The sequence below is a fragment of the Anas platyrhynchos genome, chromosome 4 (genome assembly GCF_047663525.1).
Source record: "Anas platyrhynchos isolate ZD024472 breed Pekin duck chromosome 4, IASCAAS_PekinDuck_T2T, whole genome shotgun sequence".
Lineage (NCBI taxonomy): Eukaryota > Metazoa > Chordata > Aves > Anseriformes > Anatidae > Anas > Anas platyrhynchos.
Genome location: NC_092590.1, coordinates 19,201,842 through 19,220,506, shown reverse-complemented (window position 1 = coordinate 19,220,506; position 18,665 = coordinate 19,201,842). Strand labels below are relative to the sequence as shown.

Sequence of the window (18,665 nt, the reverse complement as noted above, 5' to 3'; positions counted from 1 at the left end):
ATTTCATTTGTCAAAAACCAAATAAATAAACACACAGCTCCCAGTGCGCTTGACAGGAGCATCAAAACATTAATCATGAATAGTTAGACTGGATTAGGAAATGCCACTTCCTGCAGAGGGAATAAGCTTGGCATCTACATCTTAATTCTAATGTGCAGAATTTCTTGTTTGATTTTCTTCTCTTAAAATAAACTGCAATACTCTTTGCTCAGTGTGTGACGCTTTAACATGTCTCTGTTGGCCATGTAACAAGAAAAGCAGCCTACTTCCTTCTAAGAGTCCAAAAAATGTAAAGCAGCTCAAAGCCTGGAACATGAGAGCACAAACAACAACAAAATCTGGAGGAAATGCAGGGATAAGGTGAAGACACAGGAGGCTGGAGAACAAAATGTGCTATCAGTGCAGCTTCACCCACACAGCTGAGATGTTTCATCTGCCATGCCAGGCTAGGAGGCTGAACGAGACTGGCTTTCTGTGTCAGAGGCTGCTAGGCATGTTCACCTTTCAACCATTACATTTTTTTTCTTTTTGGTAGATTTGCGTGGTCCTTTGCAGCACACATCCACAAAGTATTTTCAAGTGTCAGTATCCCGTACCAATGCTGGTACCACACAAATTGGAGACTTGGTGACAGACACGTGAAAAATCTCTGAAGTTACCCCTGATTATGGCTAGGTAGCCCATCTCTTCACAGCAGCTACCTCAGGCAGCTCAGGAAGGCCCTAGTGTCCTGTCACCCTGTTTCTGTGCCACTGCCTTTGAGAGGTGGAATTTCCCTGAGAGAAAAACTCACCTTCACCTCCTCCTCACAAACGTACTGCTGCCTGGTACTCGTTACAGTTACTAACCATATAATAGTGGGCTAGGACCCACTAGCCTCAGTGTGTGCTCAGGACAGCAGGGCACCACCTGCCTCACGTAAATCACACTGAAAACTTGAAGGAAACCCCCAGCTCCACACGTGGTGTCCTGCCTGCTGGCTGGACCAAGCTCCCCTAGTGCAGAGGAGGCATTTCATGGCACATCTCGCGAGGATCCCTGCCACCTCGCTGCTGCTGGAGGTGTCTGGAGGGGCTACTCACTTTTGCAGGCACCGCTCTCGGCGTAGTATCCCCCCGGGCAGTCAGGAAGGCAGTGGTCCCGCAGGAGCAAGTGCCGGGCGTTCTGGCACCTCACACAGATGCTGCCGGTGTCCCACAGGTTGGCCACGCACTGACGGCACAAAGGATGGCAGTCTGAAGGAAGCAGGGAATAAGGGAAAACGTCAGCACAGCTGGACAAAGCAGAGCTGCTACGGGGAAACATCAATGAGAACTCAATGAAGATATTGGGGTCTTCGTTTTCAGAGCCCCTTACTGTTAACTGGTGCTCAAAGGCAGGGCTCAGATGCTAAATGCTGCACTCCCAGATGTTTGCAAGAGGGGTGAGCAGAAATCAGCACATTCAAGGAGCTCTCCGCTCCTCCTGCCCTCATCCCCACCTTGTGCTCTTCCTGAGCAGCACAACGTTTCCATTTTCCCACAGCAAACACATTCTCTGCATCTCTCCTGTCCCATTCAAGTACCCTCCATCCCATTAGATGAGCTTGAAAAGCTTTGCACAAAGCCAGATTAAAGCCCTTTGCTTCTCCCAAACCTTTCTCCAATTTTAGGTGTTCCTACCAACACATTCTTCTTTAACCAACTTTGCCTGCTCCCACCCTCCAAGAAGGAAAAGCACGACCTGCACAGCTGCACGGCCTTCTCCCACAGTTCATCCCATTCAGCCTTTCCCACACACACGAGACATTTCTCCCACAAACAAGGTATATCTCCCACACCCTGAGGAGGTCACCACAGGCCTCCAAGCCAAGCCAAGAGCAGCATTTAGAATTTGCATGAGAACTCCTCAAAACCTTTCCCTTTTCTTCTTTTTCCCTCAGCAGCGCACAAACCTGTGTCTCCTGACCTCTGCCTGAACTTGGGCGCTTCAAAAGGTTTTACAACAGGCCTTCTGTGCGCACAATGGGGCAGTGTAAGGTAACCTGGAGGCCAAATTAATCCTCATCATAGTAATTCAGAAAATTATAAAGGAAATGACAATTGTCTTGAAAGAAATGTAATAACGAGGCTTGAGTCGAGTACCTGGCCTCCAGTCAGCTTTCTGCTGCAGGTTCAGCTTTCTGCCTTTTGTCTCCTGTGACAGCAGCACTACAGATTGTCGGGCAATCCAATTTTACAAGCTGAAGACAGGCTCACATGGGAGTCTTGGAGACTGCTGCCTGCATACCTGCAAGTGTCTAATTGCAACTGGAAGCTAAGCCTAGCCCAATTTCTTCCCATACATTACACACACAACTCTCACCAAGCACCGGTGGGAAAGCAGAGGTGCAGCACGGAACTGAACGCAATCCTGAGTGCAAGCAGGATTCAAGCCCCTTAAAGCAGCTGCCTCTTTCCTCCTGACCTTGCACAGGGTGTACAGCCCCTCTGTCCTCTGCCCCGCACTCCCGATTTTGTAGCTGGGAAGGGAGAGCCAGAGGGGAGGTCAAGGTAGATGGGAAGAAAGAATATGCCAGTGACCCTTAAACTCTCAATCCACCCCCGGCAGGGCAGTGGTAAGAATCACACCCCTCTAGCTTCAGCTCTTGCTGGAAGCGCTGCTCTCTGTTAGAGAGCTTTGGCTGGGTGTGATACGTACCTCAACTCTGCAACAGTTTGTCAGGGATCGAGAACAAGAGACACCCGTGCACGGTCAAACAGGTTCCAGACACAGGGAATAAAAATGAGACAGGAAAATCTTAGGGTGCCCAAAGAACCCGCATCTACTGTAAATAACTAGACTCTCCCAAACTTATGCTTAAAAAACTGTGTGTCTACAAAACTAGGTGCTGCTGAAGCACAGTTTTCTCTTCATGGCCTCTGCTTGCTCCTGCACGTTGAAAGAGATCTTTTTCTCAGCTACTGTTTTATGAGAAACCATCCTCATTACTCTCCTGTTCCTCTGTAAGCCTGGAGATGAAAGAGCACAAAACACCGAAGAAAAAAACACCGCCAACAAAAAAAACCTGACGCTCGTGGTGAATTGGGGGACACTGGAGAACCAGTGACAGAGCAAAGGAAGGAGTGAAGTCCTTTGCTTTGGAAAAGATTATTTAAATTTTTCACAGCAGGCTCCCTTAGAAATGAAGATGAAAAGAAGCAGAGTGTTTTCTTTATGCTTCTCAATAACACCTTGCATGAGACCGTATGTGTTTGTGCTGATTCTGCTTTCTCCTTGCTCACCCTCAGTCCCGCTCAGTTACAGGCAGGTTGTCCGAGTGCTTTGGGCTCCCAGAGGCTTTAGCTATCAGTGATCTTCTTATCAAGCAACATTCAATGTGAAGTGTAACACAGTTACACAGGTTTCAATTTCCAGAGATGCTCTATTTCCACATCCTCTTTAGCTTTCTCTCAGCATGCAAACAAACCAAACAACCTAAACGCTGTCCTCCTCCCAGATGGAAAAGTGTCTGTTATGTACTGTTCCCTTGCCTGTAAACACACAGCCAAAGCATTCAAGGAGAAAAAAGTGATCTCTGAAGTGTTTCTGAACGCTCGTAAAGGAAAGCAGAGACATTTCTACCTCTCAGTTCCCTAATTTGCTAAGCAATCAACCACTTGTATTGTTTAAATATGCCTCCCCTCTTAAGGGCTCTTCAGAAAAAAAAAAAAATCTCTGATGCAGGTTTAGTATTATACTCGAAGGGAAGGTATAAGGTTCAGCACTGCCATAAATCAGCACCTCAAACACCAGGTCACTTACAGGAGGGTCAGCACGCAAATGTTTTCTGGCACCTCAGAGTAAATCCAGGAAGCCAATCAGCACAGTTGGTCCAGAAGGACACTCAGCAGTGACCAGGGGTTTGGCTTGGTTTGTGGAAGGGTTTGCCTCTCCCATCGAAGACCTGAAGAGGGCTTTGTCACAGGGTGGTGGGAACTCCCTGCCACAAGCAAGAACTCCTGAAGTGCCACCAGGTCTGCAGGGAGCAGCCTGCGTCTTCTGAGAGGGGTGGGAGCTGCTTTAGGCAGCATCACGTGGGGAAATCCAGCTGAAAGGTGCCTGGCACAAACAGACCCAGACCCGAGCAGGGAAACGATCTTCCATTTCCCTCAACTGCCAGCTCAGCTGCAAATTTCTATGGGAGGTTGCATGCCAGCGACTAAATGGAGCTAAGCTCCTCATTTCCCTCTTGCTTTGCTCAGAGAACCTGCAGCTCTTTGTGATGACATCAATGCCTCTCTCAGCGTACAGCTCATTAATTTTACAAGTAGCTGAGAGTATTTCTTGTTGTCAGTGTGTCCTTTCTGGAATTTTAAGAGCAAGGCAGGAAGGCTTGTTACAGGCACCCCCCCTGAGCGAGCTCTTTGGCTGATCTTTGTACATTTTCACAACTGTGCCCAACCTAAGCAATAAGGGCCTGAGGAGCTGAGCAAAGCAACTGGGAGCTGCATGGCAAGGAAGGTGCATTCAGAAGTTAAGCTAGGAGCTCGGAAGATGCTGTATCAGTGGGTGTTTTGACTTGCATTTCACACCAGCTGCCCTCTGCGCTAATTCTTGCAGGGAGCCCTTTCATCTGGTTCCATGTGAGCTGCGCAGGAGTCTGACAGCTCGCAGCCCTGGCTGTGAGCTCCTCGCTTTGGCCTCGGCACAGTCCTGCTGCCTTCTTCTAACTGTCCTCACACCAAGTCAGGGAAAGATCGATGAGGAAGCCTGAAGACTGATGAGGAAGCCCCAAGACAGGCACATAACTTATTCAAATCGGAAAAGTAACTGCGGGGTTTTATGAGTGGGCCAACAGCTTTAGCAATGGTGTTATTTTTTAGATTGGTGACTGCAACATTCCCAGAAGCTCAATCTGTCTTGGATAAGCAGCTGAGAGAGGGAGAGAAATCAAAGAGCGTGTTCAAAGCAGGAAAACACAAAACACAAAAGCCCTGAGACTCAGTAGGGGACCACAAAAGACACAAACATATTTCTATACAACCACTTCAGCTATGAAATAAAATTTATGAATTGAGCATTCTTAAAGAAAATTAACACAAATTCAGTGTGCTCCAAACAGAGCTTGGAAACTCACTGATCCTTTGAAACTTGAGGCCATTTTGTCTTTCCTCTGCTTACATTTGAAATGTTTATTTGGTAAACTGCTGAAAACAAGGTTCTGCTCCTATTAATGAGGCAAATATTCCAGTCCTCGCTTAGGTAACACGTACAATAATGACAGTAATTCACAGGCAATGGTTTCAAGTGACAGTTAGTTTTCTTCATCCTCTATGAAAGATTTTCCCCTGCACGTCCATAAAGTATGACAAGTGGCTGTAATGCACAGCAGTCCCTGTACGTCGTGCCACAGTTCTGCCTGGAGGGTCAGGAATTAGACAGAAATGGGAAGATAATAGTAAAAAAAAATACTGCTTTGGGAAGCAAAGAGAACAGCTTTGTTAGAGTCTGATGCAAATTATATATTATGCAAGTGTCATGGGTTTTAATGTTTTCTTTTATGGGACAGCTGCTCTTTAGCTGGTAATTAATAACTTGCAAGGGCAAATTTAGCATTTCAATCAGTGCTGAATGAGGAGAACAAGTGAAATTTAACAACCTGGATGTGCAGCTCTTTATTTGTAGCAGAACTGGCAACATATCTTTTGCTTAAACATCAGACACAAATTTGGCACAAAGAGCAACGCACCTAGGACTGCAGATCCAAGACCAAAGCACAACTTTGTCGTTTTTTTTAAGGCAACAAATAACTGTGCTCCTCTACAAGCATTTTTAAAACTTCAGTTAGCTAAAGAAGCACCACTGCATCTACCTGCAAGACCACATGGACATTAAGGGTCCACATGTTACAAAGACCAAGTGAGAATATGTGGTGGCCTTGTCAAGGCAGGAGTGACATGGGGGAGTCACGGAGCAAGACTCAAATCAGAGCTGGGAGGGAGAATGGTACCTCCTTACACTCTTACCATATTGCACCTGCAAAGCCTTAAATACTGTTTCGGGGGCACAGACCCAACCACTGCTGACACTCTGTGATGCCAGGCACTATGAACCAAGTCTTGAAAACATATTTCTCCTTTGAGAAGACAGCTCTCCAAACAGGGGACCACTTTGAGGGCCTACAGAGCTCCAAAGCAAAGCTTGCTAGTTTGTAGGGAACAAATACATCACCGACTGCAATTGCTCTGGAGCCCAGGAAGCCAAGCGAGGTTCTTTGCAGATGATTCATCACTGCCAGCGTAATGAAGCTGGAGGTCAAACCATGCCCTGCACATTGCCTGAGCGACCCCACTGTTTCCAATTTCTTCTCCTCATTATTGCCAGGCACCGTGATGTCTACCTAATCGTCTGGGAGCATGCTTATTGCTCCATGACACCAAACTTTCAGGAAGCAGTAGTCTAAAAGGGATAATTAAAGCACACAGCATGCATCAAGCAGCAGAAACCCTCCTCAGAAAGAATCCTGGTGTATGATAAATAGCACTATTTTGCAAATAAAACTGACATCTGGAAGACTACATTTCCAGTGGCTTTTTTCACAGGAAGCATAATGCCAATTAATGGGAAAATAAGGTGGAATATGCAAGGTGCACACAACTATGATGTTACATGACATTAATGAGTATTGTTGTAGGGCCTGAAATTTTACAGGGCAGAAACAGCTTTTTACACTGAAATGCTGAATTATTTCAATACTGTAACTACTTGACTGTCCGAAACACCTTGACTCCCCAACCTAACTTCCTGCATACCTAGAAGCTTTTGGGATCTTTTCCTACTCCTCATATACTTTGTTCCCCCTTCCCTGTTCCCCCCTGCAGACTAAACAGTAACTGTTGTTTACAAGAAAGGTGAAGAAACAGTTTATAAAAGTAATCTGCTGAGAGGAAAGAAACAAGTCTGTCATTAAAAGCAAAACAAAAAACAAACACATATATCGTAAGCAAAAAGAAGTCCCTGGGAAAGGGAGCCATCTAGATTAAATTGAGAATGATAGCCTCTCAGAGGATGTATTTATTACATTTATTGCATTTTTCTCTTTTCTTAGGATTCTTTATATCATATGGAACTGTTCAACCTAGCTTAAGCCTCACACACTGTACCATTTTTTGATAACAAAAAAAAAAAAGACTTGATAAAGTTTAGAAATTGTTGGAGCTCTTCCCAGGATATGTTTATACATGTCTGCACGATGGATTAAAAATGACTTTTCTTTTTAAACAGGTAAATGCAATCAGTGGCTTCTGATGATAGGCTTAAGTGCAGGCACTTGAGCACCCAAGTATAACCCCTGTGTATAAATCCTAATATCTCTCAGAAATGCACACAGCAATCCTAGCTGTGCCAATTTTAATTTAGGGCCCCACAAATTCCTTCTCTGAATGACAAATGTTTCCTTATCTCACTTTGCTGAAGCTCTTTGCAGGACCCGAGCAGCTTTCCTTGCTGATCTCAAGTGATCTCAAGTCTCAGCACCAAACTAAGCAGCAACAAGCCTGGCCAAAGTGTGTCTTATCTCCCTCTCCCTTCTACCAACCTTACACAATTTGCAATTCACTTCAGGCAGCTCTGTGGAAGCTCTGTACGACCCCCTTCTGCCATTGCCTCTTACTTACCCACACAATATCCCACCATGTTGAGATACTGCTCTTCCTTGCAGCTAGTCCTGCACCTTCCCCCAGCCAGGGCTGCGTGGGGATGGCAGGTCAAGCACTCCGACTCAGAAGGGCCGCGGCACGTCTTGCATGATGGGTGACAGGCTGGGTAAGAAAATCAACACTCGTTATGCTCTCATTGCAGTCCATCTTACACCCCTCCCTCCCCTGAAAAACAGCCCCTATCATCATCATTTACTCCTACAAAACGTGGACATAAATTGATGCAAATAGCACCAGCAACTGGTGAGCTGTGGCTTGGAAGGCTCTTCCATTCTCACTTTGAATAAACAAGATGAAAAAAAGAGTTGAAGATTAAAGCAGTTGCATTTGTTCTCTGCATTCATCAAGGTAGAGATCTACACAAAATATAAACAGATTGAACCTTTTATTCTTCCCTCCAGCACATGCGGGTGCATGTAAGAAAGAGAGGGGGATTGTATAAAACTACAGTGGCATGAGCTTGATATTCATGAGCGAGGGATCAAGGAAATTATTTCTGCACAAACACCTCCCAAACTGAAACCAATAAAACCCGAGTGCTGTGCCAGTGCATTAGCTATTCTGTCTCCCAAAAGCTCAACAAAAGGATTGCAGAAGAAGCGATTAAGATTGCTCAAAACAATTTCACTCAGGCTGCTTTTGTTTCCTTCTACCTTTACAGCCAGATGCCATATTTCCATGAGTTCCAGGCTAGAACTGAGGGAGACAGAAATACTACAGCTAATGATCTGTAAAAACCTCTTAAAAACTACTTTAAAAACTCTTCCATGAATAAAAGCACACAACTTCAAAGTCTCCCACCTCAGGACTCCCCCAGGCAACATACTGCTCGCTCCCCACGTGGAAGCTGGGCTTTTCACAGCTGCCACAGCATAAGGCTCCAGTGTTTAAGATCCAATGCGTCAAGTCCCGCTTCCTTCCCAGCTTCTCAGAAATCACGCCCGTGAAATCAGTGTTCAAAAGGAAGAATCAATTTTCTAGATGCACCTATATTAACTGAGCTTCGCCGTTCAAAAACTGCAGGAGATCTAAGCTGGCAGCATACAGAAAGATGCTACTTCCCTGACACTGAAATTTTGTTTTTCAAGACATTTACATAAGCCTGGGGTATGGAACTGCGTAATGCAGCATTCAGCAGTTACCTCAGCTCGAAGGTGGCAGAGCACAACCTCAGAATTGATGAATCTTTACAATAGCCTGCCAACTAAAAGTATTTATAGAGTTGTTCCTTGGACGAATACATTGCATAAGCAGAGTGACAGACTGGGGAAGGGGTTCCTCTCTCTAAACGTGAGCCCTCGCAGGGATGTGACTAATACAACTTCAGCAAATTTATCCTACTGCCAGAACAGATGCAGGGACGCCTGTCCCAGTGAATCTATTATAAACCACCAGACACCTTTCAGATGACCTTGAAGGGACTAACCAGCTTTCAAATGCCGGCATTTCCTCACCCATTGTACTCAGCCATTAATAATGAAAGACACACCCCAAAGGCTGGAATTTTCTGCGAGTAGCATACATGAGTTAATGTACCTCCTTGCTTGGGAGGTCAGTAGTCACAGTCAGCCACTTAGATGGGATCAAACAACGTGACCACAAAAGCCACTTGCTGACCAGTGGGCAAAGCTGAGACACAAACAATACTGTCCCCTCCACCAGTGAGGCAATATCCGTAGAGGTAATGGCTTTTCTCCTGTATCTGCAGAATTCCTTCTTTCTAAGCCCAGCCCTATAGCCAGCAGTGGATTAAAAATAAAGCTGAAGCAAATTCAATATGCTTATCTAGTCTAATAAAAGCAGACCATGTTTCAGTGCTGTCCAATAAGACCTCTTTTGCCACAGTGCACTGGCTAAGAACATCATCCAAGCCTAGTGAAATGAAAAGCAAAATATTTTCAGGGAAGCTGTCCAGGGAAGCAAAACTGATTATAATTTATGATTCAGTGTGCATGCCTCTCTCCCATTAGGAGGAGATTCCATTTTCTGAAATTGGACTATACTATTCTCCCCTGAAAATACTTAAATAGCCTCATATAAATCTGACAGCATCTCTAATTACATTGAGAAATGCTTTAGAAAACGTGCATGTAATGAAATTCAACAGCATAAGCTGCAGGTGCCCGCACTGTGCACTCACGGGAGCAGCGATCTTCATGGCTGAACAGCCCCTCTGGGCACTTGGAGAGGCAGCTGCCTTCCAGCAGGACGTGGGAAGACAGGCACGACGTACAGTCCCGGGAAGTGTTCCCCATGCAGCCTGCACAGGAGGAGTGGCACTCTGCAGGGAAGGGAAAAACAAGAAGATAGAGAGAAGGAAATTGGTTTTGAGCTTATCTGTGTTGTTACTGTCCTAGAGCATAGCTAGATTGCTTTGTCCCCCAAGACAACAGGAAGGCATTTCCTTTACAGATTTGTTTGCTTGTGAAAGGTAGAAAGGGCAGGAGTGCAAAAAGGCTGCACAGCACACTTCTTGAAGATAAGGGGCAACCACAGATAGCTGCATATTGAATGTCATTGCACCCATGCAATTTATTTCTGAAATGGCAAGCCAAGATGCACGATGGCGTGTAATACCCTTCTCCTCTCTAAGAGCCCTGAGTCTTGCAGACTTACAGAGTCTGAAATCATCCTTTGCTATCACCCCACAGTTATCCTAGGAAGGATTGTCTATCCAACACCAGTGCACGGTTTTCATCAGCCATTCTGGAGCAGTGAGAGCACGTGGACAGAGCTGGGCTGGCCACTGGACTTTCCAGCTAGTGAAGTGCATGTTCATTAAAAGGACAATTCAGCAAGAATAAAGAGAGTGCAGTTAAAATGTCAGGCTTCTTCACCTTGGCCTTTACTGGTACTGATCCTAAAACAAGCAGCTTAAACTAAATAATCTGATCAAAGTAATATTTTGAAAATCACCACCGCTAGTCTTTATAAGAACAGGGACTTGAGGCCACGGGTTCCACTGTGTTAGTCCCTGTTAGGATACAAAGAGAGACTTCCTGCCCTCTGGGGAGACAAGGCAGACACAGGGCTGGAGAGAAGAAACGAAATAGAATGATTTATGCAAGTATGCTTCGCTGCCTGACTGTCAGAGAGCCAGAGAGAGAAATCAGGGATCCTCATCACAGATGTAATATCTCCAGGACTATCTCCGGCTCAACTGACTCAAATCAAATCAGAGAGAAATCCTGTACAGTTTCATCAGGGAAATCTCAAAGCATTCAAAAACTGGGGACAGGAATATTTCTGTGCATTGATGAGAAATTTGCAACTACAGAGGTAAAACTTTCAGAATCAGCATTTTAACCTACATATGAACATGAGTTTTTTTCTGCACAGACAACGCAGACATACTCTATTATATCTATTGGGGGTTACATTCTCAAAAAGGTGCATCTATAAATTTTACATCAATATTTTAGATGGGTAGCTCAAAATCTCCAACTGTGAACATTCACAGCCTCCTGCAATAAATCAGAGGACTGTTCTAATGCCACCACTAATACGGCAGCGTTAATAAAGCGGAGCCGTGCCGGCATTCTTGCCCAGTGACATAACTCAGCACTGTCACCAAACTCTGCTCAGGCCTGTTTGTGCAGGCCTGCTCACCCACTTCAGGCAGGAGTATAGGGATTTCTTCATTCAGCTTCGATCCCATAACCTGGACTCAGCCAAGACAAGCCATTCCCTGCCAAGGGACAGACCCTGCTTGGATTGCAGGCTCTGCACTAATGCCTTCAGGAGCCAGCCCAAAGCACCAGGCCCTTTACAGCCTGCATATGTCACTGCTAAAGACAGAACCATTCTGTAAAAAAAAAGATTTCTTCCTTTTTAAAGAGCCCCTAAGGCAAAAAATGAGCCCATGGTCTCATGTCAAGTTGTCATGAAGAGGCACAAGCAATATAAATTTATTTTAAATTATGTCCACCTCCAGCAAATATTTTGACCAGGAAGAAACAGCCATCACTAGCACTGTTGCTGCTGCTGGTTTTATTACTATTACATTACTTGAGTGCAGTAGAGGCACTGTCTCCATGACTGCTCTTTCCACAAAGGGAAAACACTTCCCTCTATGAAAGTATTGCTCCTTAGGTTTAGCGTGGTCTGTGCTGCCACGAGACCTTCCGACTCCTTCAGCCTGTATCTCCATGCATTGTTTTCAAGACGCTGCAGGATGTTTGTTACACAGACATCCAGACTGGCTGCCACAAGCGCTGTACAACCCAACTGACTGACCTGCTGATCTGCCCAGAAAACATCCTTAGCTGAAGTCCACAACAGCTTTGTCTCAGAGCAGTGGGAAACCATATAAATCCCCCCGGTACACTATCTAAGTCTCTCTTCCAAACCTTTTTGGGAATGCTTCCTGCTTGGTATTTCAGGAGCAGTGATAGCACTCGGGCTGCAGGGCATGTATCAGAAGAGCTTCCTCAAAAGAAAAGCCTGCTGTGGGATGTCTTGACCTGCTCCAGGGGCTAAATAAAGAAAAAGCTCAGTCTTTTCTGAAAAGGATTTAAGGATTGATCCTGCTTCAAAATAAGTCAGTGCTAAAAACTGTATGCTCAACTTCAATGAACAGAAAGCTAAGCTAAGATGGCCAGACTTGAACCCAGTCACTTAAAAAAAAAAAGAAGTAACTAAATCCTTTACTTACAAATTGAATATAGAGCATATTTTCCTCCAGAAGCATTACAGAGGCACTCAAAGCACGTTACAAGCAAACGAAGTACAAAGTCAGTACAAACACATCAAATCCAGCGCAGCCCTGTACCTCAAACAACTGCTCCCCTTCTCTACTCACGTTTGCAGACTCCTGTGACATCCAGGTAGAACCGGGCTTGGCAGTGAGAGAGGCAAAGTCCGTGCACGGCTCCTTCTGCAGGCTGTTGAGGCTGCAGCACCTCCTCTGGTGCCCAGCATCGGAGGCATTGCGAGGGCGCCGGGCCCAGGCAGGTGCGGCAGGACGGGTGGCAACCTGTGAGCAGGTGAGGAGAGCATCAGAGCCACAGCCTGAGGACAGCTGTCTCCCAGGGACAGGCAAGGCCCAATAACCACGCAAACCCAGGCATCTCGTGAACATGAGAGGGAAGAATCACTGGGCTGAGCCCTCCTGTTCATCCCTCTTTGCGGTTTTGTATTGCTGTAGAAGGTCTGAAGCTCCAAGAGCAGTCACCTTGCAGCAACTCATGTGCTAAGGAATCTATTCCAGGAAGGGATGGAGTGCTGTGCTTCCTATCATGGAACAGCCACTTTGGAAAAAAGTATTTTTCACACCCCAAAATAACAGCTCTTTTCTCAAATAGTTGATGAAGTTGGAAGAAAACCATGATACCGTGCTACAGGCAGTCAAATTTAATTTAATTTCTGGAATTGCAGAGATGACCATAACCTCGCTAGGACAGACAGCAAGAAAAGGCAATTTGGAGGGCTTGTAGGAAGCTTAAATTCATCTCCTGAATTTTCAGGTTTTCTACTGTTGCAAAACTGACCACAAGTCTTTGTGAGCATACTAGGTGTGTGTACAACTCCATCCAGCTCTTAACCTGGCTCAACAAAAATTTGGAAGTGCTAGCAATGGGCATTTATTTAAATAGCACGGAGAAAATAAAAGTTCCCAATATCAGGAAATCCTGAGGGCGTGAAACCACAAAGTACTTGAGAAAATTTGATTTTTCTCAAAACGGGAAGCAATCAGTAAGTAAACGTGGGAATTATTCATTCCTTGACCAGTTTCGCATAGAATAAAGGATCAGTGTCGTAACCGGGTGCACTCTGAGTGCCTTCCGACAAAAGCCAAGATAGATACGGTGACTTACAGCAGCTGAGAAACTTAACCAAAGTACATTGCTTACCCCTGCAGATGTCGTGATCCTGATAAAAACCCTCTCCACAGCCTCGCAGGCACTGGCCCTGGCGCAATGCCAGAGGAAGGGAACAGGAGGTACAGTGCGTGGCCAGAGGTCCCTCACAGGTGGAGCACGAATCGTGACAAGCTGATAAAGAAAGAGAGCACACTCAACTGAAAAATCCTCATTTTCCTCCTTGCAAACTGTGTTGCTGACTACAGTATCCTCCAGGCAACAATGAGAACTCCCAGCTGGCACGATATTCAGCTCTGTGAACTAATGAGAGCAGAAGTGCACAAGCATTAATAACCAGAAACACAATAATAATAACTCCCACTCACGCAGTGCTTCGAACATGTATCTCAGTATGTCTTCATATGCTTCACAAAGCAAAAAGGGTAATTTAAAATAATCCATCAAAAATGAACCAAAGAAAATGAAAAAATCAAATTCCCTATCCCCACTCGCAATTCTGCGCTCTGAAAATTCCTTCCCCAAAGGTAAACATTTGTGGAAAAGAAGACAACATGTGGACAGTGCCTGGAGAGACTTAAGGTCCCTGCATATATGTCTCTCACCTCTGCATCTTCCATGGCTGCCTGGGAAATATCCATCTGGGCACTCTGAAACGCATTTCCCGTTGTGTAACAGCTTATCTGAAGCACAGGTTAAACACTCGGGTTGATCTGAATAGCATGTTTCACAGGCCTGGTCGCACACTGCCAAAGAAGGATAGCTTGTTAATGAAACTCACTCAATACGCAGACAAAATAAAGGAAAACAAACCGTGCCTTGTCTTTTCTTTGTCAGAAAGGCATCTTTTAAACGTCCCTCTCCAGCACAAGCAACCTTTTACACTTCCCTGGAATAAGCAGTGACATTCACAGGGGTAGACGTGTGAGTGTAGACACGTACTCACTGACCCATATCATGTCCAGGACTCCTACGTACAAAAAGCAGGAACGGGGCTACAGCCACGCTACCTCCTCACATACGCAGCCCCCACGGGGCAAGGAAGAGTCTCACAATCCCACCGGTCTTCTGCTCTCCATAAGCAGCCATTTGGAGCAAAAGGTTTGCATCTCCATGCCTGACCCAACTGCTACCACTGCTGGTACATGCAGACCAGACACTCATCCATCTATCTTTTTGTTTCCTAATGAAAAGCTCAAACGCCTATCCACTGAATCCAGAGACAGGTATACATGTCCCAGGACATACAGAAAAAAACCTTCCAGCTAATGTTTTTTGTTTGTTTTCCTGTTCACCAATGGTCTCACAAATAATGCATCTACACAGCTTTGTACAACAAACATCAGTTCTCAGACTGTGCAGGAAGTAAAAGGTGGGAGAAAAGTTGAGCTGAAAAAATTATTATTTCTCTCCCCTCTTTCCCTTTTCTTCAAATTAAAGTTTTAAGTGTGAAAATGCATCTAAAGTCGAGCATGGTATCATTTCTAATCAATTCCTGTGGTCTGCCTTCTCCCGGGCAATCGGTTTTGAAGTTAAGTGACCTGTTGTTTAGGAGGAGCACATGAAACTCTGCCTTCCCTAAGCCAGCAGAACTGCTGCTGTGTATTCAGAGGGGCCAAGCATTTTACTTAACCAGTTTTTGTTTCTTTTCACCAGTCAGACAGCCTCTCTTAGAACAGCTTACAGGTCTCCAGCTGGGTATCAAAATCAATGCTCTTGGTGGAAGATGAAAGGCCTGAATCCTGGCAGGTGTGAGGAACAGCTATGCAGTTTTGAGAAATCACTGGCAATAAAATCACGAATATGGCCAAGCTGCACCGGAGTAAAACTTCACTTTAGGCTTACATGATTTCTAGCTACAGATGTAAGATTTCAGTTCTGCACACTGCAAAACACGGGTGTGTCAAATTTACTGGTGTAGACATCAACCAAACTGAAGGGGAACCCGGTCAAAGTGCGACTCATTCAGAAGTGGCCAGAATAGCAGCAATTTTGTCAACATGCTCCAGGTTTTAGGCTTTCTAGCTAGCTGTGTCTCAGGTAGGGCTGCATAAAGACAACCGACCCCTGCATCAACACTACTGGCTGTGCTGGAGAGTCCTTCAAAGCAGCTGGAGGTGGCTGCCACCAGAAACACAAGGAGGGCCTGAATGGTTGCAGGACATTTTAAAATCTTTGATTTTTTTCCCCTTCATGATCCGTTTGACTTAGGTCTTTAATTCCCTCCAGCCTTCTCTTCCCCTTCTTCTGAGAAAACCTTTCCAGCTCTCAAGCCTCATCTGTTGTGTAGGTATTAGTTACTGTGATGCTGAATTATAATCAAATTTATAGAAACCTGCTGGCAAGGGCCATTTTTCTTTCCGCAGACAAATGGATTTGTCAAGCCCCCAGAAACAACTCAGTCAGGCTTTCAAGCTGTTCAATGAAGGGAAAAAAAACTTAAACCTTTCAGCATCTGATTATCTTAAATGAATTAATAATCTTACAAACAAACATCAGCTTTCCTCATCCGATATTTATGCACGAGGTGCATCTGGCTTCTTAGACGTGAATAAAATCACAGCTGCTGCATGGCTAAATGAAATATTGATTTCTGTTTTGCAGAGCATTTCTCAAGCTTCTTGCAATTAGAGGAAGAAAACAGGCATTTACCACTACAGACTCCATCCTTGAGATAAAATCCCTGTCCACAGCTGGCCACGCAGAGCCCTGCTTTTAGCACGTGTGACGTGTCTTTGCAGGACAAACAATTGTTGTCAGCAGGTCCCCAGCACGAAGAACAGGACTCGTGACAAGCTGCAGGAAAGAAAGGTGAAAGATTAATGAACAATCGACTTCCAATCATCTTTTTAAGATGAAGAATTTGCAGCAATTCACTTATTTGCAATTTTGTACCTTAAATTCAGAGGCACTCACTGCTTCGGAAAAGGAAAAGAAGGCAAAGGATAACTGCTTTAGCTATGTTAGTATTTTCATCCAGGTCAACTCATCTCAGGGGTACGATTCACACCTTAGTTTTGTACACACAGCGTGACATGTAACATGCATCAGTGCTGTCTCTGGAGCTGTAGTCAGACTGGGAGGACATTGGTAACCCTGTCAAGTCCTGCTCATCATGGTGCTGGGTGCTGCTTGAGCCCAAACGGAAGGGAAGTGGGAAGAGTCCCTGTCACATGCTACTGAGAAAACATTCCTGCAATCAAATCCTTGCAGCAACTACTGACATTAAGCCAATTTCATGAGCAAACAGAATCAGATGGCAGGGGTGCAGTGAAGATCCCACAAAATTAGAAACAAGATGGCCTGCATCTAAAAACAACTCCTCCTGCCCTGCCAGGACTCTGCACCCGTGTAGGAATAACTCAGTTCTGGCTGTTGGCTGACCCTTCTTGGGCAGGGCAGAAATTGTTGTGTGATCAGACTCAGTAATTCCTGGGGTATGGGGGCAGCGGGTCCCTGGTCCAGGCCAGTGTGCACTGCCTGTCTTTTCTCTGACACCACATACCTGAAGTACAGCACACGCCGGCAGTACAGGCAGTAAAAATGCCCCTTCAGGAACCTGGGCACAGGAACACGTAGGCAGAACAGTCATCCTCAACCTATGATGATGTCTTACAATTCAACTAATAGCTGTAGGGAGATCAATTCCGCCTCCCAAAGCAGCTGTTGAACGAGCTTTATTGAAATTTTTATTTGAATGAGTTTTATTTAAAGCTGTCCAAATTCAGCTGTGAGGAAAATGCAGCGCACTGTGCTCCCCATTTATGGGATCCGTGCAGAGGACGCACGCTAAATCCTGTCCTATCAGTGCTTGCACTAACCGTACAAATCACAGTTCCTTTAACCATTACTTTTTTTTCTCGATTGCGCCCAAATATGTACTAAAGATGTTCTTCAATTTAGTCTTTCACAATGAGGCAGGTACGTGCTTGTGCTCCCAGACCACAGCAGGTGGGATAAAACGGCACCTTCTGACACTTGCCCCGTATCCAGGAACGTGCCTGAAGTTGCAGCCACTCAAGAAAAGCTCACCTATGAGTAAGCGTAAGGCAGGGACCAGCAGATGCGGCAGCAGCTGGTCAGCAAAAAATCTGGCACTCTCTGGGAAGCTTAATCCACACAACTAAGAGCACACTTACGTACAGAACAGTGACAAAAGCAAACACCTTCCTGCCAAAATAAACCCCTAAAAGATCCGATTCTTCCTGTCCCCAGGAGCAGGTGAGAGTGAAGTGTTTCCAGTCCAGGACCACATCTGATATTTCAGGGCAAGTGCAGAACAGTGTAGGAATGACTATGCAGCACAGCATGTAGCTGTAAATAAGTTTACGGCAAACAAGCAATCACCAACACTCCCCTCTCACTCCTGTTTTGCATGGTTTTTATGCTTCTTCTGTCTGCTTGAGGCCATAATTGCTCTTGTGGTTTGTTAATTAACGAGCTGGAGCACCTATGTTTGTGCTTATATGAGTCACACTGCACAGAAGACAAACACCCCATCTGCGTGGGTCTCATCGCTCCCCAAGGCAGGGAAGCGTTATCCTCTCCATCTCATAGGCAGGCAAGCGGAGCCCAGAGAGGTGATGTGACATGCCTGGGGTTAGACAAGGGAGTACTTATGGGGCCAAGACACAGGACATTTGAGTACATGCCCAGCACTTGGTCCTTTGGCCTTCTTGATTTTCTTTCTCCCTAATTCCACCTTCATTTATTTCACCTTTTCTCATCTTCCTCTTCTATTGCCCTGCAACTGGCTGCTCACTTTTCTCTCCTGCATTATTCCTCATCTCTTCAGAGCGCTATGGCTCTTCTATCTCCTGAATACTTCCATGTGAGGCGTCTCTCAGAAGGATGCTGATCATCCTGCACCCGACCGGCCTCCACCACCGACTCCTACGGCAAGGTAAACCAGCACATACGGCACAGCTATCACGTGCACCGAATCGTGGCTGAATCACAACACGACAAATAGCAGGCATCCTATCTCAAGGTAAAGATTGTGCACACTTCTCTGCTCCAGTTGCTAATTTCCCTTGCTGATAGAAAGCTGCATCTCATTCCAGCTTGGATGATTCTCAGGGCACGTCTACACTTGCAAGTTAACTGCAGAGTATGAGTTCATGCTGTAAATTCCTACGGACTGAAATGTCCTCACTTCACCTTCCAG

The 18,665-nt window shown here is 45.4% G+C and overlaps 1 protein-coding gene across 4 annotated transcripts in view; it reads right to left on the bottom strand.

The window, feature by feature from the left end:
• The window catches only part of FRAS1 (Fraser extracellular matrix complex subunit 1), a 149,685-nt gene that overhangs the window by 61,785 nt on the left and 69,235 nt on the right, over positions 1-18,665 (bottom strand). For all 4 annotated transcript variants that reach the window (XM_072037126.1, XM_072037125.1, XM_072037124.1 and 1 more), the window contains exons 14-20: positions 16,151-16,294; positions 14,104-14,244; positions 13,532-13,672; positions 12,481-12,654; positions 9,820-9,960; positions 7,638-7,781; positions 1,083-1,235 (exon numbers count right to left, since the gene is read on the bottom strand). In XM_072037126.1, coding sequence (XP_071893227.1) covers positions 1,083-1,235; positions 7,638-7,781; positions 9,820-9,960; positions 12,481-12,654; positions 13,532-13,672; positions 14,104-14,244; positions 16,151-16,294 — 1,038 coding nt within the window. The remainder of the gene's footprint in view (positions 1-1,082; positions 1,236-7,637; positions 7,782-9,819; positions 9,961-12,480; positions 12,655-13,531; positions 13,673-14,103; positions 14,245-16,150; positions 16,295-18,665) is intronic.